The 25,171-nt window shown below is 51.9% G+C and overlaps 2 protein-coding genes across 26 annotated transcripts in view; both read left to right on the top strand.

Annotated features, from left to right (window-relative positions):
* Positions 1 to 10,178, top strand: part of CSNK1E (casein kinase 1 epsilon) — a 38,235-nt gene extending 28,057 nt beyond the window's left edge. For 5 of the 24 annotated variants that reach the window (XM_069585992.1, XM_069585989.1, XM_069585993.1 and 2 more), the window contains exons 7-12: positions 817 to 965; positions 4,157 to 4,217; positions 4,980 to 5,172; positions 5,304 to 5,443; positions 6,002 to 6,067; positions 7,191 to 10,178. In XM_069585992.1, the coding sequence (XP_069442093.1) occupies positions 817 to 965; positions 4,157 to 4,217; positions 4,980 to 5,172; positions 5,304 to 5,443; positions 6,002 to 6,018 (560 nt within the window). In that variant the 3' untranslated portion in view covers positions 6,019 to 6,067; positions 7,191 to 10,178. The other 19 variants (XM_069586001.1, XM_069585997.1, XM_069585998.1 and 16 more) reach the window with 8 other exon arrangements.
* A 12,903-nt stretch (positions 10,179 to 23,081) lies between these two features.
* Positions 23,082 to 25,171, top strand: part of TMEM184B (transmembrane protein 184B) — a 54,885-nt gene continuing 52,795 nt past the window's right edge. For both annotated transcript variants that reach the window (XM_069585981.1, XM_069585979.1), the window contains exon 1: positions 23,082 to 23,300. The gene's annotated coding sequence lies outside the window, so the exon portion shown is untranslated. The remainder of the gene's footprint in view (positions 23,301 to 25,171) is intronic.

Below are 25,171 nucleotides of genomic sequence, written 5' to 3'. Positions count from 1 at the left end.
AGATGCCAGTCATGAGTCCAGGTTGCTGCCTGTGCTCCTGATCAGCTGGCTATAAATCTGAGTTTTCCCTCTTTGGAGTCGGTTAATTGGGCTCACCAAAGTCGAGGAAATACGTTTTAACCAGTTTATGAAAGGATGTGATAAAGGATGCCGACAAGCAGCCAGTTGAAGAGAGACATGTAGAGTGAGGTCTGGGAGGGTCCCGAATGCAGGAGCTTCTTTCCTGAGTGGAGCTGGGGATGTGGTCACCAACCAGGAAGTCCTCCAGACCCCATGCTGTTGCAGTATTTATGGAGGCTTCATCCCATCGTCGTGACGACCATTAACTCCGTTCCCAGCCCCGCTCCCTTCTCTAGGGAAGTGGGTACGGGTGGGCCCCGGGGAATTCCAAGCTTCTGATCATGGCTTGGTCTTTCTGCTGACCTGCTGCCATCCGGGAGCCACCTGGAATCTCCTCCGCTGAAGTCTGGACAGGATGCTCCTCACACTCTCACCACTTAGGAAATTACACGGGCTTTAGGAGCCCCGGGAGAGGAACCTGTGTGTGTGTGTGCTCTATCGTCTCACAAGGGCCCTCCTCTTGCCTCTGATTTTCAGGGGAGGAAAGCCAAGTTTTCCTCCTGTGGCTTAGAATTTCCAGCGAGTTCTTGACTGTCTTTGGGGCTCACGGACCGTGGTAGGGAGGATGTCATCTTGACCCCTCTTGGGTCCCGAGCGTTTGTAGGGGCGGGGGCTGGGTAGGACAGCGCCGTCCGGGGGGCCCTGGGAGCGCAGGCCTCACGACGGCACCTTCTGTCCCCCCGCCCCCCGCACCAGCCGAGTTCTCCACATACCTCAACTTCTGCCGTTCGCTGCGGTTCGACGACAAGCCCGACTACTCCTACCTGCGCCAGCTCTTCCGCAACCTCTTCCACCGGCAGGGCTTCTCCTACGACTACGTCTTCGACTGGAACATGCTCAAATTCGTGAGTCTCCTGCAGGCTGAGGCGGGCGTGGCGGCCTGGGCCGGGAGGGCCAGCGTGACCCTGTGGTGGGCGGGGCTCCCGGAAGCAGGGAGCTGCGAGCCGGACGGCGCACGTGACCCCCACTCCAGCCTCATCCGTGCAGACGGCCTGTGCCGCCGCAGTCAGCGGGGCCCAGGTGGGGCGCTGCCTCCCAGTGGACCCAGGAGGGCCCGCCTGGGCGTCCTGGACGCCTGGGTGAGCAGGGCCCGGATGGCACTGGTGGGCCCCCCCACTGTCTTGATCCTGGCCTGCAGCGTCTTGCTCTTGGTGCCCTGCGCGTGCCAGCTGGCGGCCTTCGCTGAGTCCCCCTTGGCCAGCCTGGACCCCTTCATTGTGGCTTCCTTCCCCCTGATTGTGGCACACTGGGTCTTGCTAGGCATCTCTCTTCTCTCTCTCTCTTAAGAGTCGTGGGGGTGGGGTGGGGAGAAGTGTTCGTCCGCTGGGCCTGGGACTCCGGAATCTGTGACATCCTGTGTCTTGTTTCACGTCTCTTCTGGAGAAGGGGGCTTCCTCGAGCCAGGCTCAGCCCCGCGACAGCGAAGCTGTTGCACTGCCCAGCCCCCGCCCCTGTCCCTGTGCCGGGCCGGCGAACCCACCCGTGTACTGGTAAGCGCCTCCAGGATCTGACTTCTCCGAGACTTACCGCTTGGCAGGGTGGGGGAGCCCAAGAGGCTGAGCCTCCGCTGTGCTCTCTCTGTCCCTTCCAGGTGCCCGGCGCCCCTGGGCACCCAGGGCCCTCCACATAGGCCCGTGGAGGAGGTGGAGGAGCTGCCCCCCCAAAACTACTGGCCTGTGGTCTGGACTGCAGGGCCCCAGTTCTGATATCACCGGGTGTGCCCAAGCCCATCGGGGCCAGGCCCGAGGAGACATCCCTTGACGTGGTGGGGGTAGAGTGGAGAGGGCATGCGGAGGAGCCCCTGCCGTGAGATTCTTGGGGACGAATCAGCTGCCTGATGAACAGAGCCTGAAAGAGACACGATGTTCCTTGCCCTGGAGGGCCTGGTGGCAGTGGACCCCAGGAACAGCCTTGGCCAGACCCCGCCGGCAGCCTCTGTATTGAACGTGAACTCATTAAACGCCCCTACCTGGAGTGCGTGTCCTCCTGACTGCCTCTTTTCTTGGTGGGCACCCTTCTGCCGGATGCTCAGGACAAGGCCTTGTTCTCCAGGACCCTGGGATCGGCGGTTGGTCTCTGGTTGGCGCTCTCTCTGACTCTCAGACAGTGGCCTAAGGAGCAGGGCGGAGATTGGGCGGAGGATGAAAATGTCCCACAGGCTGGAGGGCCCCAGGGGTGGGAGATGGGCAGTGGCAGCCATCACTGCAGACCTTCTGGCTAGGAGCACAGCTCTCACCCCAGGGCGCTGCTTAGGGCACTGTGCACACCCTCTCACCCTTGTACAGAGGTGTTCGTGAGTCTGGTTCGGGGTCAAGTTTGGCCCTTGCTCTTAGTACATCTCCAAGAATGGATTTTGCAAAGTCGGCCTGTGCCCGCCAATGTGGTAGCCACTGGCTACATGTGGCTGATATTTCATTAAAGTTAATTAAAGCTGAAAACATACTTCCTCAGTTGGCGTTTGCTATATTTAAAGTTCTTAGGAGCCACAGGTGGCCAGCTCGTGGCTGCCACACCTGTCAAGGTGGATGTGAACACATCCGTCATCGCAGAAAGTCCAGGGGCACCTGCAGCTCCAGATGGCTCCTCAAAGAGCCTCTCATGGGACCATCCAGCCTATAAGACCTCGCCTCAAGCCAGGCCGGGAGCACTCTCTGCACCCTTTGCTGGCACCCTGACCCTTCCCTGGAGTTCCCGTCAAGGCAGGCTCTGGAGCCAAAAGCTGAGCAGAGATGCCAACCTCCCGCACCAATCTCTGACTTGAGGGCCATCGGACTGGATGACTGGGCACCTCTGACCCCGTCCCCACCATGGTGAGCTTGACCACCTCCAGCTGCCCTTGGCGGAAGGATCTGTGGACATGCCCTGGGGACCTTCCATGTTTTCACCTCAAGGCCAAGCTCCTTCCACATCACCCCTCCTGCCCTGCCTGCAATAAGCCTTCACCAGCACCTACCAGCAGACTGGACACCATGCTGGGCACCGAGGGCTGCAAACTCTTCCATGGGAAGGATCCTGTCCTTGACTGAGAACTTCCCTCCTTGGAGGGGCAATGCCGTATTGTTCAGCGTCAGGGCCCTGGAGTCCCCGGATACCTGGAGCCTGGAAGCTGCACAGAACCACTGTATTCTGAAGTCTAACCAGCCAGCCAGGTGGAAACTTTGACACTGCCAAGGGCAGGGGTCTGCACGACACAGGGGAAGGCTCGTGTGACTTGGACATTGACTTTTTGTGTCTTCTCATGGGCAAATAAAAGCCAAGAGACCTCCCTGGTGTGCATTTCTTGAGGCGTCACTTGGGTTGGATGGAAAACGGGATGAGTGACTCAGCTCCTCCTGCTGCTGGGCCACTGTGGGCCTGAGCCTGTGGAGGGCGAGGGCTCCAGCCCTCTGCTCAGCCACAGCCCCTGGGCTGGGCACCTCTGGGGAGTCACTTGACTTCACTGAGCCTCAGTGTCCCCCCACCAGAGAGTGAGTTCAGACCTGCCTTGCAGGGTGGATGCGCCCCCTCCCCGAGGGATGTTTAATGATTGGGCGTGGCAGCTCTTGTAACAGGTTTGGCCCTGCTTCTGGCTTAGTTGTTCTCTCTCCCCATCTGTTCACTGAGTGGGTGGGAGCCCGGGGTGAGGACCGGGGGTCAGGCGGTGGCGCCCTGGTGCTTCCTGGCCTCCCTGGACAGGCTTGAGGGTGGGAGGACGGAGAACGTACATCTCTAGAATGTTCTGCCCGAGTCCTCTGGGAGCATGGGGAGCAGAACAAGACTGGGACATAACCCAGCTCTGCCCTGAGCTGTGCGGCCCCAGGCCTCCTGAGGCCTCTCTGGGCCCTGGTTCTTCTGTAGGATCCAAGGATCCTCTCATCCCCCAGCCGCTAGCTCCTGGAGTTGCTCTGAAGTCCAGAGCCAGCCCCCACCCGATTTCTGAAGGACAGTCAGGCCTTCTCGGCCGGTTCTCTGGGAGAGACAGGGTTGTAGGAGCCTGTGGCCCATGAGCAGGCCGCCCCCGCCCCCTCAACTCAGCCTGCAGCTCTCTCCTCTACAGATGCGGCCCCCCTCATGCCAGCCCCCTGCCCTTCCCTGTGGACGACCCCAGGACCAACTAGGTAACGCGGCCGCTGCCGCCCCCATGCCGCGCTCCTCTCTCTGGGCCTTTCTCCTTTCCTCCTGCATTGGGGGTGGCAGTGGCCAGAGGGCAGAGCCCCCAACAGGGGCTCATGTACCTCTTCTGCCCCCGTCTGCCTGCTGGGCCTCTTTCTTCCACGGGGCATCTAGTCCATGCCTTCTCCAGCTCCCATCCCAAGCAAGGCAGCATCTGTGTGGGTCCCTTGGGCCTCTTAGTTGTGAAACCATTGCCAGGTCCAGGGGAGGAGCAGCCCTTTGAAAAGATCCCCCTAACTGGGCCCTGAGAGGCCTGGTTTGAGTCCTGGCCCTGCCTTCAGCTCGCCTTGTAACTCTTTTCTCGGCCTCTGAGCACCTGCCCTGCTGTGTTTGGAAGCAGCAGGGAGCCTTCTGTACATGGGGGCGGGGGGGGGAACCTAGGTTGGTTGGGCATCCTGGGGCATCAGTCCTCCCAGCTGTGACTCCAGGCCCCACGAGACCAGGACAGAGCGACCTCCCTCTGCCCCCCAGGTCGAGCTTTCTCCTGGGCAGTTGTGTGGCTTTGTGTTTTCTCTGTGCGGTGTGATCAGGGGGCATCTCCGGGTCTCTCAGGCTGCCTGCTTTGTGGGGAGGCGGTGGGACCAGAGGGTTTCTAAGACATACACCCGCCCCAGCCTGCCTCCCCTGCTCTTACCCTGATGGAGTGCCGGATCCTGGAGCACCCCGACCCTGCAGGGTTGACCAGGGCTCTCGTATCATGCCCACAGGGTGCAGCCCGAAACCCCGAGGACGTGGACCGGGAGCGGCGAGAACACGAGCGAGAGGAGAGGATGGGGCAGCTCCGGGGGTCGGCGACCCGGGCCCTGCCCCCTGGCCCGCCCACGGGGGCCGCCGCCAACCGGCTCCGCAGTGCAGCCGAGCCTGTGGCTTCCACCCCTGCCTCCCGTATCCAGCAAGCTGGTGAGCGAGCACCTTGGGCAGCAGGCGGGGGGGCTCCAGGGCGGGGGGGTGCAGGGCAGCCAGGGGCCTGGTGCTGAGGGCAGCTTCCCTCTCCCTCCTCCCCCTCCCCCTACCCCCACCTTGCCTTCCAGGCAATACTTCTCCCAGAGCGATCTCACGGGTCGACAGAGAGAGGAAGGTGAGCATGAGGCTACACAGAGGTGCGCCCGCCAACGTCTCGTCCTCCGACCTCACTGGGCGGCAAGAGGTCTCCCGGATTTCAGCGTCACAGGTGAGCTGCCCTTGCCCCCAGCCCCTTCTGGGCCTCACCACTGCCTCAGCAAGGCAGTGGGAGTCAAGACCCAGCCCTCTGCCAGGGGCCGCAGCCCGGGTGGGTAGCAGGGAGCTCACAGCAGAGGGGCTCGTGGTCCCTGCCATCAGCACGCCCCTGCCATCCCCAGTCAGCACAGGATGGAGGGGTGGCCAGACCCCATCGGGTGGCCCCCACTCAGGGGCCATGTGTGGACTAGGAAGGTGCGGAAGGGAGGATCCCCGGGGAAGGGGTCTGGCAGAGGTGGGCGGGAGAGCCGCTCTAGGCCTCCGGAGGTGGTGGTGGCACCCCAGCAGGACAGGTCAAGAGCTGGGAAGCCCATGGCCTTGAGCGGCTGCTGGGCCTCCCGGAGCAGCGTGCTTGTCTACAAGATGTGAACATCCGGGGTGCTTGAGATCACACACTCACTCTTTTTGCGTGAGGGGCCTGGCGGGGTAGAACTCCGCAGTGGGGAGAGACTTGCCGGTTATCCTGCCAGCAGCTCAGCCCCTCCCACCCTTCTGCCTCCCTTCCCCCCAGACAAGCGTGCCATTTGACCACCTCGGGAAATGAGGAGGAGCCCCCATCGGACCAGTATTTGCTTAGGTGAGTCGACGTCTGCTGCAGTCACAGCCCAGCCGGGTCTAGACCCCCACGGTCCCTGGAGGAACCCCTGGTTGTGCTCTGAGCAGGCCCGGGCCACACCAGCTAATTTCTGCCGGAAAGCCCTTTCTTTGTGTGGGGCCAGCCTTCCATCCCCATGCTGCCCTAACTGTTCTGGGGAGTTGGTAGTAGGGATGGAACACGAGGGCCCACCCTGTGACCTTCCCCAGGGCTTCAGCCCCGGTCTCAGCCTCTGGGCCATTACGCTTCATTCATGCAAACCACTCAGAGTAGAGCCTTGGAGTCAGGAGTTTACCTCCTCTCCGAGAAGGCCCTTGGTGACCTCCGCAGCCCCGGGGCCAGGGGCCGGGGGCGCCCTCTGGTCAGTATGAGCCTTGATGGGACCTGCAGTTGCACGAGGCTTTGAGGCGGGGTGTTACAGCTCAGTTCACTGGGGCCCCATCTGGAAGGCAGATGGGGCAAGGACTAACTTGGGGGGGGTGTGTGTGTGTCGGGGAGGGGTAGTCTGAGCTCCCTGGGGAGAGTACACGTGGCTAGCAGCAGCTCACATCTCACAGGCTTGACCTCACACCAGCTGCGTATGGCTTGCTTTGTGGACCTGCTTTGGATTCCGCAGGTCGCTCTGGGCCAGCATTCGGGCTTTACCTTTGTCAGCCTCACGCCCAGGAACCAGCCCCGTTCATGGCAGGGTGGGGTGCTTGTATAGCTGGAGGGTGGCTGTTCACCAAAAGAGAGGAGAGAAAGTGATTCTGTGTCTTTTCTGTGGAAATGGAGCACCTACTGTGACTCAGATGGTAAAGAATCCGCCTGCAGTGCGGGAGACCTGGGGTTCAGTCCCTGGGTTGGGTAGACCCTCGAGGAGGGCATGGCCACCCACTCCAGTGTTCTTGCCCAGAGAATCCCCATGGATGGAGGAGCCTGGCGGGCTACAGTCCATGGCGTCACAAACAGTCGGACATGACTGAGCCGCTGGAGCACACTGTGTGCTATAGAGAGGGACTGACTCAGAGCCTTGGGGCCAGGGAGACCGGAGCGGAAGGTGGCTGGCGGGTGGGTGACCGGGGCAGATGCCCACCTGATCTGTCTTCTCTCTCCCCCTTTCTAGTGTCTTCACTGTATTTTCTTTAAAAAACAAAAAAAACAAAAAAAAAACAAAAAGATGGGGAAAAGAAACCACTCAAAAGAACAAAAAGAAAAAAACCCAGCACAAAACCAACGATGGATTCTGTTTCGATTTTTTTTTTCTTTTTTTTAATTTGCCGATGGCAAGAAGATGGGATACCCTCAGCACAGAGAATCCTGTCCCTCACGTTCCCCGCTGCCCACAACCTCCAGGCTGCCAGAGGCTCCCAGATAGCAGACTACACTCACCGGACGCCACGGCCCCACCTAGCCGCCGCCTGACTTGGCCGGGAGGGACATTACTGCACTGGAGCTGCAGCAGGTCCTCACAGGCTCTCAGGAAGTGGCCCGAGGCACTGGGAGGAATGGATCGGCTGGTCAGAGGCAGGTCCCGCTGGGTGTTCATGAGCCTGGGGACCTCAGGAGATCAGTGCAGTCCCCACCCCCCACCCCCGAGATGCAGGTCACCCACTTTCTGTGTTGGGCTTTCGCCAGTGAGGGTCCCTTCTCTGCCTCCCCGCAGAGACCTTGAGGAGTGGGGTGGTGAGGCGGTGGGGCTGAGAGTCCTCGTGGGCATGTGTGTATGTATCTGACCTCGGTCTCCCAGGACAGCAGGTGTCCCGCCCGCCTGCCAGGCCAACTTTTCTGTTCTTATGCCCCTGACAAGGACGTGTGAGTGGGCAGTGACCTCCATGTCCCTCAAGAAGGGCACAGATGGTCTTTGCCACCACTGATCCCTGAGACTGTCCTCGGCCTGTGGTCCCCCCTTTCTGGTGTTGGGACAGAATCCGTGGAGACTACTTCCAGAAAGCATCTGGCTCCTGGGTTATGAATTAATTCCCTGGTTCTGACACTCACCTGGGTTCCCCCTGCCCAGTGTCTGTCTCTGTCAGGAGGATCCTGGGGTTCAGCGCTGGGCACTGGATTTATCCATCCCACCTAGTTAACCCTTTTTTACTTTATTTTTGTTTGTTTTTTTTCCGTGTGTGTATTTCCTAATTTATTTACCTCTGTTTCCCCTTTTATTCTTTCTTCTTTTTTTTAATTAAAGAGCAAAGCTTTTTATTACTTTGTAATTTAAAAAACTGAAAAAAAAATACTGAAGAACTTTGGGGGGAATTTTGTACTTTTTTCCTGTGTAAATATTGGACTTTTTTGAGCTTTATTGTGGTTGTTAATTTGAAGTAATAAAGTAGAAAAGGATAAAGTGACCTGGGAAGCCCTTGGTCCACCTCTTTGCTCTGGGAGCTTCTCCCCAGCAGACCTGGCAAACCGGGTATGGCTGGGGACACTCGAGCAGCGCTTGGTACCTCCCTGGGGCTGTTTTCAACCCTTTGCTTCAAAAACTACACACAGGGACGTTCCTGGTGGTGCAGTGGTTAAGAATCTGCCTTGCATGGGCGTCCGTGGTGGCTCAGTGGTTGAGAATCAGCGTGTCAATGCAGGAAGCACAGGTTTGATCCCTGGTTCCAGGAAGATCTCACATACCTAGGAGCGACTGAAACCCGTGAGCCACAACTGTTGAGCCTGTGCCCTAGAGTCCAGGGGCTGCAACTTTGAAGCCTGAACACCTATAGAGCCCGTGCTCTGCAGCAAGAGAAGCAACTGCAGTGGGAAGCCTACACACCACAACTAGAGCAAAGCCCGAGCAGCGGTGCAAACCCAGCGCAGCCAGGAAGCAAATAGATAAAACCTGCCTTGCAGCGCAGGGGACCCGGGATCAATCCCCGGTTAGGGAGCTAAGATCCCCCATGCCACGGAGCCGAAAATACTGAAGCCCATGAGCTCTGAATCCTGTGTGCCACAGCTTGGGAGTCCATGCACTGCATGAAAGATCCTGTGTACTGCAACTAAGCCCCAACACAGCCGGTCAAGTCAGTTCAGTCACTCGTATCCAACTCTTTGCGACCCCATGGACTGCAACACACCAGCCTTCCCCGTCCATCACCAACTCCCGGAGCCTGCTCAAACTCATGTCATCATCGAGTCAGTGATGCCATCCAGCCATCTCATCCTTTATTGTCCCCTTCTCCTCGTGCCTTCAGTCTTTCCCAGCATCAGGGTCTTTTCCAGAAAGTCAGTTCTTCACATCAGGTGGCCAAAGTATTGGAGCCTCAGCTTCAGCATCAGTCCTTCCAGTGAATATTCAGGACTGATCTCCTTTAGAATGGACTGGTTGGATCTCCTTGCAGTCCAAGGGACTCTCAAGAGTCTTCTCCAACACCACAGTTCAAAAACATCAATTCTTCAGCACTCAGCTTTCTTTATACTCCAACTCTCACATCCATACATGACCGCTGGAAAAACCATAGCTTTGACTACATGGACCTTTGTTGGCAAAGTAATGTCTCTGCTTTTTAATATGCTGTCTAGGTTGGTCATAGCTTTTCTTCCAAGGAGCAAGCATCATTTGATATCATGGCTACAGTCACCATCTGCAGTGATTTTGGAGCCTCCCCAAAATAAAATCTGTCACCGTTTCCATTGTTTCCCCATCTATTTGACATGAAGTGATGGGACAGAATGCCATGATGTTAGTTTTCTGAATGTTCAGTTTTAAGCCAACTTTTTCACTCTCCTCTTTCATCAAGAGGCTCTTTAGTTCCTCTTCACTTTCTGCCATAAGGGTGGTGTCATCGGCATATCTGAGGTTATTGATATTTCTCCCAGTGATCTTGATTCCATCTTGTGCTTTATCCAGCCTGGCATTTCTCATGATGTACTCTGCATATAAGTTAAACAGGCAGGGTGACAATATACAGCCTTGATGTACTCCTTTCCCGATTTGGAACCAGTCTGTTCCATGTCCGGTTCTAACTGTTGCTTCTTGACCTGCATACAGATTTCTCAGGAGGCACATACGGTGGTCTGGTAATCCCATCTCTTGAAGAATTTTCCACAGTTTGTTGTGATCCACACAGTCAAAGGCTTTGGTATAGTCAATAAAGCAGAAGTAGATGTTTTTCTGAAACTCTTGCTTTTTTGATGATGCAGCGGATGTTGGCAATTTGATCTCTGGTTCCTCTGAGTTTTCTAAATCCAGCTTGAACATCTGGAAGTTCTTGGTTCGTGTACCATTAAAGCCTAGCTTGGAGAATTTTGAGCATTACTTTGCTAGCTTGTGAGATGAGTGCAATTGTGCAGTAGTTTGAACATTCTTTGGCATTCCCTTTCTTTGGGATTGGAATGAAAATTGTCCTTTTCCAACCCTGAGGCCACTGCTGAGTTTTCCAAATTTGCTGGCATATTGTGTGGCATTATCTGACACAGATGAATTTCAAAAAAGAAAAAAACTACACACAAACCACCTGGGGAACTTGTTACAATGCAGCTTCTGACTCAGGAGGGCTGGAATGGGCCTGAGAGTCCACATCCTAACACGTTCCAGGTGATGCTGAGTAGGGAGAGTTCAAAGCACTCTTCACAGCATTATCTTATCCACAATTCTGAGTTATCCATTAATCCTGAGTTAGGTATTAACCTCTCTGCCTTCAGATGAAGGAACACTGTGAAGACAGTTGTGCCATAGATGACTCTGGGCAGTCTATTCAGCCAAGCCCAAGCTCTGATAAAGAAACAGCCCTCAGCCTTAGTGGCCTTTGTCTGACCAGCTTATCCAAGAATTGGTCTAGCAGTCCATGTTTACCCAGCACACATTACTGTCCTACTTATTCATTAACCCAAGAGCCTCTGTTACCATGATCTCTACCCACAGGCAAGAACTCAACCTGGGGAGGGGATGGAGGGCTCTGAGAGGCCCCTTGTAAGTCTTGGGCATCGCTCAAAATCCTCATAATTAAGGTCTCTTCCAGTGCTGGCATTCCACAGTCTGGCTCAGCCCTAGTGAAGGGTCTCCTGCTGGACCTTCCTGTGAGACTGAGGAACAGGTGGGTCCTTAGTGCCTGTGTGTGTGTGTTACTCAGTCATGTATTGACTCTCTGCGACCCCATAGACTGTAGCCTGCCAGGCTCCTCTGTCCATGGGATTTCCAGGCAAGAATACCAAGGAAATGGGTTGCCATTTCCTTCTCCAGGGGATTTTCTCAACACAGGGATCGAACCTGGGTCTCCTGCATTGCAGGCAGATTCCTTACCATCTAAGACACCAGGGAAGGCTTAATTCCTCAGTGTCCAGTTCAGTCGCTTAGTTTTGTTGGACTCTGCGACCCCAAGGACTGAGGCACACCAGGCTACCTTATCCATCACCAACTCCCAGAGCTTGCTCAAACTCATATCATCATTGAGTTGGTGATGCCATCCAACCATCTCATCCTCTGTCCTCTCCTCCTACTGCCTTCAATCTTTCCCAGCATCAAGGTCTTTTCTAATGAGTCAGTTCTTTGCATCAGGTGGCCAAAGTGTTAGAGCTTCAGCTTCAACATCAGTCCTTTCAATGAATATTCAGGATTAATTTCCTTTAGGATTGACTGGTTTGATTTCCTTTCAGTCCAAGGAACTCTCAAGAGTCTTCTCCAACACCAGAGTCCAAAAGCATCAATTCTTCAGTGCTCAGCTTTCTTTATGGTCCAACTCTCACATCCATGGTCTTCCCTTGCGGCTCAACTCGTAAGGAATCTGCCTGCAATGTGGGAGACCTGGGTTCCATCCCTGGGTTGGGATCCTCTGGAGAAGAGAAAGGCTACCCACTCCAGTATTCTGGCCTGGAGGATTCCATGGACTATATACCCATGGGGTCACAAAGAGCCTGATGTGACTGAGACACTTTCACTTTCTCACATCCATACGTGACTACTGGAAAAACCATAGCTTTGACCATACAAACCCACTAGGAAACGCCAGAGGGTCCTGCTTTGCAGGCAGTGAACCACATGGAGACCTGCCTTGGAGCAGGGTCACTCTCAGCCCCTCCCATATGACTTCAAACAGTAGGTGTGAAGTTAGCAACTGTGGTCCCTGAGGGGAAATACAAGGAGCTAATCTTTTTTTAAAAAAAGAACTTTTAATTTATATATTTTTTTGCAGTGAAAGTTTCAGTTCCTGCTAATACTAATGTGCTTATTTGCTGTACCTAACAATATATGTAAGTTTTGGTTTCCCTGGTGGCTCAGGTGGTAAGGAATCTGCCAGCAATGTGGGAGACACGGGTTTGATCCCTGGGTTGGGACGATCCCCTGGAGAAGGAAATGGCAACCCTCTCCTTGCCATTTGTGTTACCAATATTCTTGCCTGGCAAATCCGGTGGACAGAGGAGCCTGGTGGGCTACAGTCTATGGGGTCACGAAGAGTCAGACACAACTGAGCGAGTGACACGCACACACTAAAAGTATATGGTGTGTTAGTTGTTAAGTCTGATTCTGTGACCCTGTGGACTGTAGCCCACCAGGCTCCTCTGTCCATGGGATACTCCAGGCAAGAATACTGGAGTGCCTTGCCATTTCTTTCTCCAGGGGCTCTTCCCCACCCAGAGATCGAACCTGAGTCTCCTGCATTAGCAGGCAGATTCTTTCCCTTTGAGCCACTCGTTCAGTTGCTCAGTCGTGTCCAACTCTTTGCAACCTCATGGACTGCAGCACACCAGGCCTCCCTGTCCATCACCAACTCCCAGAGCTTACTCAAACTCACCTCCATTGCGTCAGTGATGTCATCCAACCATCTCATCCTCTGCTGTCCCCTTCTCCCGCCTTCAAGCTTTCCCAGCATCAGGGTCTTTTCCAGTGAGTCAATTCTTCACATCAGTTGGCCAAAGTATTGGCGTTTCAGCTTCAGCATCAGTCCTTCCATTGAATATTCAGGGTTGATTTGGGAAGCCCAATACCTATGGGGTAAAGAGTTTTTAACAGACTTTTTTTCTCCCTTAGAGTATATTCTGAGGAAATGTGGTCAGAGCACAGTGCCTGGATGTAACTTGAAGTCATTCTTTTCTGTGTTCTGTGTGGTAATTAATTTTAATAATGAGTTAGTGTCCCCCCTCTCTTTTGGTTTAATTTTTTTTTTTGAGCTATTACATATATGAACATCAAGCTGTATAAGTCAAGTTATGGGACTTCCCCGTAGTCCAGTGGTTAAAACTCCACCTTCCAATGCAGGGGGTGTAGGTTCAATCTCTGGCCTGGGAGCTAAGGTCCCACATGCCATAGGGTGCAGCCAAAAATCAAAAATAAATAAAAGTCGAGTTATAGAGAGTCATTACCATCCCTGCCCCCCTCCACTGTGTTCCTACCCACAATCATCACTGGTGTCTGGTTTCTCTTTCCTGTGTTTCTTATTCAGGGAGCTAATGTATATGAGAGGGGGTGGTGGCTGACAGCCTCTGAGGAAGTGATATTTAAGCTGAGGCCAGGGAGTGACCAGGATGCGTCAAGCAGGCAAACAGTTTATTTTTATAAAGTACGCCAAACAATTGCTCGGAAATTTTGCCCAGATTGGAGGGGGCAACATGCCACTTGGTGAATCATTTTTGTTCATGCAACAAACACTGGGGCTTGTGGGTGCCGGTGCTGGGCTGAGGGGGAGTGGAGTGCAGGGTGAGGGGTGGAGAGCACAGAGTGGAACCCAGAGGGCTGGCTTGGTCCCTCTGTGACGTGGGGTTTCCTCTCCTGTAAAGTGGAGGTGCTATTACCTGCTTCAGAGGTTGTAAGATTAAATAAAACCACAGATGCTCATAAGGGCTGAGGAGGTTCCTGGTGCCAGGCCCTGTTCCCACCCTGTCTGCTCACAAGCATCCTAGGAGGCTGGTGTACTCTGATGCTCGCTGAATGCATGAGGACACAGAGACACAGTGCCCCAAGCTCCTAACCTTCACTCTAGCCCGGTGCTGCATAAGTGCTCAGTAATGGTTACTGCACACTGCAAAGACGAGGTGTGACTTTGGCTTCCAAGGGCCCAAGTCAGAGGAAAGACTCAAGTTAACCAATGGCTTATCCCAATCCAAAATCCAGTGTGAGATACGCAGTGTGAACTAGGGACAAAGGAGGGAGGGGGTGTGTCAGGAAGGTGTTCAAAGATACCTGATCTGAGCCTTGAAATGTGAGTAATTTACTGGGTGGTGGTGGCCTGGGGGGTGGGGAGGAGGGATGAGGTGGGGACAGTCATTCCCACCAGAGGAAACAGCATGTACAAAGGCCCAGAGGTATGAACGAGGTCGATATACACTCAGAGATCCAAGCACAAAGGGGGAGGGAGGAGATACACAGCCAACAAGGATGGAGGAGGCAGAGGCCAGAACCCACTGGCCTGACTTCCATCCACCAGCGTCTGCACCGTGGGGAACCAACGATTAGAGAAGAGCCACGACGGCTGTGAACTTGAGGGATATGAATTTGGCAACAGTGGGCAGGGAGATTGGAGGATGGAGAAAGGAGGCAGGGAGAGGAGTTAGGGAGCTATGGTTACAATCCAGGCAGCAGACATCCAGAAGGCAAGGATGACTGAACCCTTTTCAGAACCGGTCTATTCTTAGTCGACTGAAAGAGAGGGAGGAGTCGGAGGCTCTGAGGTGATCTACGTGGGAGCCTGGGAGCATCGCAGGACCACTGACAGAAAGCCAGAACGCGGACAGGGCAGACCTTCGGGGCTTGGAAACCTTCGCAGCTTGGAAACCAAGGAGGCGGGGCCAGGGAGAGAGGAGCCCGGCTGGGGCGGGGCTTCAGGGAAGAGGGTGGGCTCAGCGAGCTGAAAGCGAACAGAGCAGAGGAAAGGGGGCTGGCAAAACGCAAGCTTCCCACTGACCGTTTCCCCCTAGATCTTCTTTTCCTTTTCTAAGAATTGAAGTATAACGTATGCACAGAAAAACGCACACATCTAAAGTGTACAGGGATCCATAGCTTTTTACCTGTTTCTATGTACCTGTGTAATCACTACCTGAAACAGATGTGGGCAATGTCGACCCGCCAACAAGTTCCCTCATGCCCCTTCCCACCCCTGCAACTTTGCCCCTCATGCACACATAGTGTAACCGCTCCAACAAAAGTCAACAGGTGACCGTTTATCTGAGGGGGTGTGGGGAAGAGTGGAGGGGAGGCGACTGGGGTTGAGGTGTGGAAGGAGATGGTTTTGAGGATCCAGGAGGCCTGCTCTTGTTTGGAGGCCAAAGATCGCTGGAGGAAGGGGACTGAAGACCGGATGGCAGAAGGTCTGGAGGAGGAAGGAGGGGAGGAGACCGAGGAGACCCCTGCAGAAAATGATCTGGTACAGAAGGAAGGATTTGGCTTCCTCTGAACTTGGTTCAGTCACTCCCTGCCGTAAAACACAAGCCGCTGGCGCCACGGGGCTGCCCTGTGGCAGCCTCTCTCCTTCTCCCCTTTCCCACCTACCTTCTGATGCCCCCCACACCCCCTGACACCCACCTCTGCCAAAAGCCAGGGCCTCCCATGGGGAAGTGGATCGGGCAGACCCCTGCCATCAGCTCCAGTAGGAGTCACTCCAGCCTGACTTTAGCCAAGGAGGCTAAGCCAAGCCATCCCCTCCTGTATTCTCTCTCATTTCCTTGCCTCCCCCTCCCCCATCCCTGCTCTATTTCGGAAACGGAGATGGGAATAGTTACAGCTAAGAAGGCTGAGGCCTCCACGTCACATCCTTGTTCCCAAAGCCTGCAACACAGGCGCCCACAGGAACCCGTCTAATCGTTCAGAAGAGTAAACACATTCCAAGCTCCAGCCTCCAGCTGCCCAATCACTAGACATCTCCTCTCTCGCTCAAGCCACACTTGTCTGGGGCCAGCTTTCCGGGCTGTGCATGGCTGGGTGATGGAGAAGGGGTCTGATGAGCTGGGGATGTGTTGCCATGGTGACTGAGAGCCACCTTCCCCTCCTCCTCTTCCTCTGGCCTGCTCCCTTCATTCTTCCCTCCACCCTAGCCCTGAGACACCAACAGCATCTTCCTGTCTGTCCTCCCAACTGTTCCATGTGAGGCTGTGTCCTGTTGCCTATTGAGGTGCAGGAAGCTGCAGAGCTGGAACCTGGCTTCGCAGAGGCTGCACTGCCCGTGCAGGGGATGCTGATAGGATGGAAGAACCGTCTAGCCAGCAGCTGCAGTGAAGGGAACAGAGAGCCCAGCCCTGGGGTGCTGCCCCTTTAAGAAGGCCCCACTGGGGACCCCCACAACATATCTCTGCAGATGGTGACTTGGGCTCCTGCAGGCCCCTGAGAGAATGGCATCTCCTGTAATTATGCCTCCCAAGGCCTTTCATCCCTGCATCTTCAAAGCACCTATGATTAAGGTGCCGCCCCTCTGAAGTCATCCCATTCAGGTTTACTGAGTCACAGCAGATCTGAGACTGGGCCACCAGGCCTACTCTGGACGCTTCCCTCTTATTAAAGTCTTTCCTGGGAAACCCTGAACCCAGCCTCCCCAGCTCCTGCATGTCCCTGACCTGTGGCAGAACCTCCCTTTCCCGATCGCAGTGCTCGGGATAGTTGGCAGCAACCTGGGATTTTGTGGAGAACCTGAAACAAGTTCCTAGTGATTCCAAGGAAACTGGCAGTAAATCCTTCTCTTTGTTTTCATTTGCTTGTTGGTTTTGGCTAGGTAAGCTTGAAGTGGGACTCATCTCACCTTTGTTGGAGGCCCAGATGTGTAAGTCTGTGTGTGCGCGTGTGACAGACAGGCAGAAAGAGGAAGTTTTTCTCTGTGTCTCCAACTCAGGCTCTTTTCACAGCAACCCATAAATCCATCACCAGCTACATCTCTGATTCACACACACACACGCACACGTGCATGCACACACACACACACACAACTTGGATGGCAGGAATGGCCTTGTTCCACTTGCTGATGGTCACTATCCCAACAGGAAAGTCTTGGTGAAGTCAGAAGCATTTTGTCTTGCCAGTTGATTTTTCCTAGTTCCCTGTGGGACTGGTGTGGGTCCCGGGTTCATTTAATAAACCTGGGACCACTAGGTCTCCCTGTGTGCTGGGCGGCTCAGGTGTGACTTTGGCCAGGTAATGATGCGTCTCTATGCCTCAGTTTCCTCATCGGCCAAATGGCAGTCACCACTGCTGCTTATTGAGATAATGAAGAGCTTAGTACATTGCCTGCCACATAGCAACTGCTTAGTGCATAGCAGTGGTGATGAATATGATGGCCTGGTGTGTCGGGTTCTGAGCAAAGATGACTAACACCCAGTCCTTGTTTGCCCTCTGTTCATGGGAGGGGCCGTTCTTCTGCATTCCAGAAAATTACTATGCATTTTATTTATTTTTATTCATTTTATTTTTTTTTAGCTACACTGCACAGCTTGACAGATCTTAGTTCCCCAGCCAGGGATTGAACCCACACCCTCTGCAGTGAAAGCTCCAGAGTCCCTAACCACCGGACCACCAGGGCATCCCCTATTTTTTTATGTACTTTTTAGAAAGCATGTATTTTTGGCTGTGCTGGGTCTTTGTGGTGTGTGTGGCATCTCTGTAGTTGTGGTGAGCGGGGGTTACTCTTCACTTGCAGTTGGCGGGCTTCTCACCGTGATGGCTTGTCTTGTTGGGGAGCTCGGTGTGTTGGCTTCAGTAGCTGCCACGTGCAGGCTCTCACCTGGGCTATAGAGCACAGCTTCAGTAACTACTATGCATTTTAAACCTCACACAAATAGATGTACACACATACATTTGCATAAATGATATAGTTAGTACTGTTCTGTATGATATTTTCTTTTCTCTACTTAATGACATATCCAGGGGAACTGATGTTTTATCAGGGACCTGACGGAGGGGCAGAAATTAACTAGGGAAGGAAAAGGGTGTGAGAAGAAGTGCGGTCCAGGTGATGAGAACAATAAAAAGGCCCTGACGCCGGACACAAAGTGGTTGCTGTGGACAGAATCACTGATGCCAGAGTTTGAAGCAGGGTCATCAAAATGGACCCAGTTGGGCCTGTTTATGTTTTCAGTTGCAAACAGGAATTTCAGGAAAGGACTTCTTGCTAGTTATATTTATAGATATTAAAAATAGCACTTCCAGGCTTCCTCTGTGGCTCAGCTGGTAAAGAATCTGCCTGCAATGCAGGAGACCTGGGTTCAAATCCTGGGATGGGAAGATCCCCTGGAGAAGGGAAAGGCTATCCACTCCAGTATTCTGACCTAGAGAATTCCATGGACTATATAGTCCATGGGGTTGCAAAGAGTCAAATGTGACTTAAAAACAAACAAACAAACAAACACAGCACTTTCTTGAGGACTTCTCTGGCAGTCCAGAGGTTAAGACTCCTCATGGTCAATGCAGGGGCTAGGGTTCAATCCCTGGTCAGGGAACTAAGATCTCGCTTGTTGGCTTAAGTGAAAAGTGAGTCGCTCAGTTGTGTCTGACTCTTTTCGACTCCATGGACTATATATAGTCCATGGAATTCTCTAGGCCAGAATACAGGAGTGGGGAGCCTTTTCCTTCTCCAGGGGATCTTCCCAACCTAGGGATCAAACCCAGGTCTCCCGCATTGCAGGCAGATTCTTTACCAGCTGAGCCACAAGCTTGGCATGGCCTAAAAATAGATAAGTAAATAAATGCAATACTTTGTGAGTCCTTACAGCATGTCAGGCCCAGTGCTAACAGCCTTCCTTGTGTTATTTCATCTTCACATCAGCCCTGAAATGACGGTATGGTTGTTGTTGCTCAGCTGACAAATCATACCTGACTCTTTTGCAATCCCATGCACTGCAACACACCAGGCTTCCCTGTCCTTCATCCTCTCCCAGAGTTTGCTCAAACTCGTGTCCATTGAGTTGATGATGCCATTCAACCATCTCATCCTCTGTTGCTCTCTTCTCCTCTTGCCCTCAATCTTTCTTAACATCAGAGTATTTTCCAGTGAGTCAGCTCTTCGCATCAGGTGGCCAAAGTGCTGGAGCTTCAGCATCAGTGCTTCCAATGAATATGCAGGGTTGATTTCCTTTAAGAATGACTGGCTTGATCTCCTTGCTTTTCAAGGGGCTCTCAAGAGTCTTCTCCAGCATCACAGTTCGAAAGCACCAATTCTTTGGCACTCAGCCTTCTTTATGATCCAACTCTCACATCTGTACATGACTACTGGAAGGACCATAGCCTTAACTAACTATAGGGACTTTTGTCAGCAAAGTGATGTCTTTGCTTCTTAGCACACCGTCTAGGTTTGCCATAGCTTTCCTGCCAAGAAGCGATCGCCTTCTAATCTCATGGCTGCAGTCACCATCTGCAGTGACTTTAGAGCCTAAAAAGAGTAAATCTGTCCCTGCTTCCTCCTTTTCCCCATCTATTTGCCATGAAGTGATGGGACCGGATGCCATGATCTTAGTGTCTTTAATACTGAGTTTTAAGCCAACTTTTATACTCTCTTCCTTCACCCTTAACAAAAGGCTCTTTAGTTCCTCCTAGCTTTCTGCCATTAGAATGATATCATCTGCATATCTGAGGTTGTTGATATCTCACCTGGCAATCTTGATTCCAGCTTGGAACTCATCCAGCCCGGCATTTCATATGATGTGCTCTGCATAGAAGTTAAATAAACAGGGTGACAACAAACAGCCTTGTCGTACTCCTTTCTCAATTCTGAATCAGTCAGTTGTTCCACACAGGGTTTAAACTGTTGCTTAATCAATGAAAGAGTCCAAAATGCAGTACTTGGGTGCAACCTTAAAAATGACAGAATGATCTCAATTCGTTTCCAAGGCAAACTATTCAATATCACAGTAATCCAAGTCTATGCACCAACCACTTATGTCGAAGAAGCTAAAGTTGATCATTTCCATGAAGACCTAGAAGACCTCCTAGAACTAACACCAAAAAATGATGTCCTGTTCATCATAGGGGTTTGGAATGCAAAAGTAGGAGTAACATGCAAGTTTGGCTTTGAAGTACAAAATAAAGCAGGACAAAGGCTAACAGAATTCTGCCAAGAGAATGCATTGGTCATAGCAAATACGCTTTTTCAACAACACAAGAGATGACTTTACACTTGGACATCACCAAACGGCCATTGACCTAGGATTGGCCAATTGGAGTGCTGCAGTTCCTGGCTCCAGTGACTGGCTCAGAGATGGGAAAGTGATCCAAGATGGGCCAATCAGAGGCAATTATGGAACAGAATTTTTGGAATTCTTGGGAAAGGTATTATGGTTTTTCCAGTAGTCATGTATGGACGTGAGAGCTGGACCATAAAGAAGGCTGAGGACTGAAGAGGATGCTATGGTGCTGGGAGAAGCCCCTTGAGAGTCCCTGGACAGCACGGGGAACAAACCAGTCAGTCCTAGAGGAAATCAGCCCTGAATATTCATCGGAAGGACTGTTGCTGAAGCTGAAACTCCAATACTTTGGCCACCTGATGGGAAGAGCCGACTCATTAGAAAATACTCTGATGCTGGGAAAGATTGAGGGCAGGAGAAGAAGGGGACAACAGAGGATGAGATGGTTGGATGGCACTACTGACTCAATGGACATGAGTTTGAGCAAGCTCTGGAAGATAGTAAAGGACAGGGTAGCCTGGCATGCTGCAGTCCATGGGGTCACAAAGAGTCAGAAATGACTGAGCGACTGAACAGCCACAAAAGGAAAGGTAATCTGTTGTAGAGAGAAAAGACTACCTGGGAACAAGCCCCTCACACACAACCCCCCACAGAAGAATGAGAGAAATAGTGAGCTAATGAAGGTGTGTGAAGCCTCACATCCAGCTGTGCCTCACACTTTCTAATTAAGTGAGCACTTAAATTCTCTTTCTTTCTTTTTTTTTCCTAAAGTTAGTTTGAATTGGCTTTTAATCCGCTGCAACCAAATGGATCCAATTCGGGTAATAAGTTAGTTGGGGCTTCAGCAGCCCCATGCCATAGACTGTAGCATTCTTGTCAGCCATGAGCAAAATTCTGTGTCAACACTTTTGTGTGATGGGGAAACTGAGCCTCAGAGAGGCAAAGCCACCTGCCTAAGACCATACCGCTAGGAAGTAAGTGGAGCTGGCCCTGTGCTCTGCCTGCCACACCACACTGCCTCTCCAGAGCACTTGGCCAGAGCTCCCACAGCATCCTTGGGGGCAAGCGGGAGATGCAGAGACTGCAGGTAAGTGTATCTGAAGTGCCCTGGGCTCTAGGCCACTCATCAGCTAGCACCACTGAGGCCCTGCCTCTTTCCTCTGTACTCTCCAGCAGATGCTAGGAGTGGATTTGGGATCAGAGGTAATCCAACCTGGTCCCCATTACCCATGAGAGGCCCTTAGTCGGGGGGGGGGGGGGGGGTGGGGGGGGAGGGGGAGGGGGGGCAGGAAGCCAGATGCATTCAGCTGAAATGATGCAAATAGAAGGGAGGGAACAACAAATCATTTCTTTAAACAACCTGTTGTCTTACTTTGAAAACATTGCACGCTTTTTGCAAACACGTTTTGGAAAATGCAAACAAAAATTAAACAAGTAAAAGAGAGAGAAGGAAGAGGGGAGAGAAGATAGTTAATATTCATAATCCTGCTACTTAGGAGAATCCACTACTAACATTTTGTTTTATTTCCTTCAAATCTTTCTTCTAAGACTTATTATTTTTTTTAAACTACAGAGTTCAGATCAGGCTGCCATGCAAATTTATTACTTTTTATTACAAATTTATTACAAATTTATTAGGAAGATGAGTAGTCTTCCTAATCATTGTCCGCTTGTTATCTGTAATGTGTAGAGGCTGTTCTGATATCTACACAATATATATCATTGTGTGTGTACCTGCGTGCTAAGTTGCTTCAGCTGTCTCTGACTCCTTGTGATCCCACTGAATGTAGCCTACCAGGTCCCTCTGCCCTTCTGCTCATGGGATTCTCCAGGCAAGAATACTGGCGTGGGTTGCCGTGTCCTTCTCCGGGGGATCTTCCCCACCCAGGGACCAAACTCCAGTCTTCTACATCTCCTGCACTGGCAGGCGGGTTGTTGACCACTAGGGCCATGGATCTACCATAGTTACCTAACTATTCTGTGATGCGTTTCAAATCATTTGTGATTTTTTTTCTTGTTGGGGAGAAGCTAATTAAAACAGAATGGGGGAAGGGAGGGTGGGGGAGGTGGGGATCTAGAAAGAACCAAAAGATGACATCTGAATTGGCCTTTGAAGGAAGAGTAGCTGGTTGCTGGAGGTGGAAAAAGACTCCTCCTGTAGCCAGTGCGCAGGGATAAAGGTGTCTGGTGAGCTGGGGAACTGTTATTATTGTCCAGAACTAAGGGGCTCCCCTGGAGAAGGAAATGGCAACCTACCCAGTATTCTAGCCTGGAGAACTCCATGGACAGAGGAGCCTGGCAGACTACAGTCCATGGCGTCACAAAGAATCAGACATGGTGAGCAACTAACACACACCAAGGGGACCTGAACTAGGACAGTGGCCCTGGGCATGAAAGGGCGAGGGGACTGATGTGAGCGACATCTTTGAGCCAGGGTGAATGAAAATTTGCAAGGAGTGAGGAGGTGACAGAGCAGGGAAACATTTATCTTCTATATTAGACAGCCTGGGGAGAGGATGAGGAAAGACAAGGAGAAAACAGTGAGGGCTCCCAGTGCCACCTGCTGCCAACCTGCCATGTCAGTCAGGCCAGGTGACTTTCTGTGTGTGAGCCCCTGTCTGAACAACCCAGACCTAAAAATACCCACCACCTGCCTCTGCTCCTGCCAGCCTGGGGCCTCTGTAAATTGAAACTCAAAGATTGCCCTTGGTGAACAGGGACTAAGAACTTGAATAAGGGTGTGGCTTGGTCTGACGCCAGATGTGTCTGTTTTCTAGGTTTCTGTGCTGAGCATAAGATATGGTGATAACTGAGACAAGGACTTTGCCCTGGAGGGCTTCATGTGCAGGGAGAGAGAATCAGGAAGTCATGAGCAAGTGAAGATGATGCAACTGATGATAAATGTTGTTTGTGTGCTGGGAAAGCCCTGAGCAACTTCCTACCTGGGGGCTGGGAAGGAATTTGCCTAGAAGACTTTCTCTAGATGATCTCTGTTCCTGCTACAAATATTCTTAAAGCATGTTGTCTATACCAGCCCTAGTACTAAGTACTGGGATTATATCAGGACACAACAAGGACAAAATCTTTGTTCTTCTAGAATTTATGTTTTACAGGTTGAAGACAAACAGTAAAACAGGCAAACTATGTTATGATAGAAATTAAGTGATGTGGGGAAAACTAGAGCATGAAAAGGGGGAATCAGGACTTGCAGGTAAGGAGTTTGCCAATTTTACTAGGGTGGTCAAGGCAGGCTTCCTGAGTGGGGAATGTGTCACTAAACCCTAGAAGGAAGTGAAGGAGGGGGCAGTCAGGTATCTGCGTGTGTATTCAGTCACTAAGTCGTGTACAACTCTTTTGCAACCCCATGGACTATACAGCCTGCCAGGCTCCTCTGTCCATGGGATTCTCCAGGCAAGAACACTGGAGTGGGTTGCCATGCCCTCCTCCAGGGCATCTTTCTGACCCAGGAATCGAACCTGGCACATCTTCTGCATTGCAGGCGGATTCTTTACTGTTGAGCCACTGGGGAACAGCAATAGGTATCTGAGGGAACAGCAGTCCCAGCAGTCCCAGCAGTGGGGAAGAGCCCAGGGCAAAGGATTTGAGGCCAAGGGTTCATTTGTTCTAGAAACAGCAAGGGGTCAGCATAGAGGGAAAGAAACAGAGGAGATGAGGTCGGACATGACTGGGTGGGTGGAATGTTAGACAAAGCAAGGCAAAACTCAGCAGGGATCTGTAACGTCTTTAGGTTTTACTCAGAGTGAATTGGGCAGCCAGGGGAAGGCTTTGAGCAAACAAGTGCTATGTTCTGAGTTAGTTTTTAAAAGAATCCCTCTGGGGACTTCCCTGGTGGTCCAGGGGTTAGGACTTCGCCTTCTAATGCAGGGAGGTAGGCTTGATCCCTGGTTGGGGAGCTAGTCTCCAACATGCCTCCTGGCCATACAAAAGAAACAATATTGTAACAAATTCAATAAAGACTTTAAAAAGGTCCACATAAAAAATAAAACAAAAAAACACAACAACTAAACCTTAAAGAATAAATCAAAGAATCCTTCTGGCTCCTGCACTGAAGTAGACTGGGGCACCAGGAAAGCCTGGAAAAATGGAAACAGGTTAGGAAAATATCATAATCACCCTGGCCAGCTTCGGTTCAGTTCAGCTGCTCAGTCGTGTCTGACTCTTTGCGATCCCATGGACTGCAGCACACCAGGCTACCCTGTCCATTACCAACCCTCTGAGCTTGGTCAAACTCATGTCCATCAAGTGGGTGATGCCATCCAACCATCTCATCCTCCGTCGTTCCCTTTTCCTCCTGCCTTCAATCTTTCCCAGCATCAGGGTCTTTTCCAGTCAGTCAGTTCTTCACATTAGGTGGCCAAAGTATTGGAGTTTCAGCTTCAGCATCAGTCCTTCCAATGAGTATTGAGGACTGATTTTCTTTAGGATGGACTGGTTGGCTCTCTTAGCAGTCCAAGGGACTCTCAAGAGTCTTCTCAACACCACAGTTCAAAAGCATCAATTCTTCGGCACTCAGCTTTCTTTATGGTCCAACTCTCATATCCGTGTGCTTTCCTTGTGGCTCAACTGGTAAAGACTACTGGAAAAACCATAGCTTTGACTAGATGGACATTTGTTGGCAAAGTAATATCTCTGCTTTTTAATATGCTGTCTAGGTTGGTCATAGCTTTTCTTCTAAGGAACAAGTGTCTTTTAATTTCATGGCTGTAGTCACCATCTGCAGTGATTTTGGAGCCCCCCAAAATAAAGTCTGTCACTGTTTCCATTGTTTCCCCACCTATTTTCCATGAAGTGATTGGACTGGATGTCATGATCTTAGTATTCTGAATGTTGAGTTTTAAGCCAACTTTTTTACCTCTTTCACTTCCATCAAGAGGCTCTTTGGCTCTTTAGTTCCTCTTTACTTTCTGCCATAGGGTGGTGTCATCTGTGTATCTGAGGTTATTGATATTTCTCCCAGCAAACTTGATTCCAGCTTGTGCTTCTTCCAGCTCAGCGTTTCTCATGATGTACTCTGCATAGAAGTTAAATAAGCAGGGTGACAATATGCAGCCTTGATGTACT

This window comes from Ovis canadensis, chromosome 3 (assembly GCF_042477335.2).
Source record: "Ovis canadensis isolate MfBH-ARS-UI-01 breed Bighorn chromosome 3, ARS-UI_OviCan_v2, whole genome shotgun sequence".
In the NCBI taxonomy this organism is placed as follows: Eukaryota; Metazoa; Chordata; class Mammalia; order Artiodactyla; family Bovidae; genus Ovis; species Ovis canadensis.
This window is presented reverse-complemented; position numbering and strand designations above follow the sequence as displayed.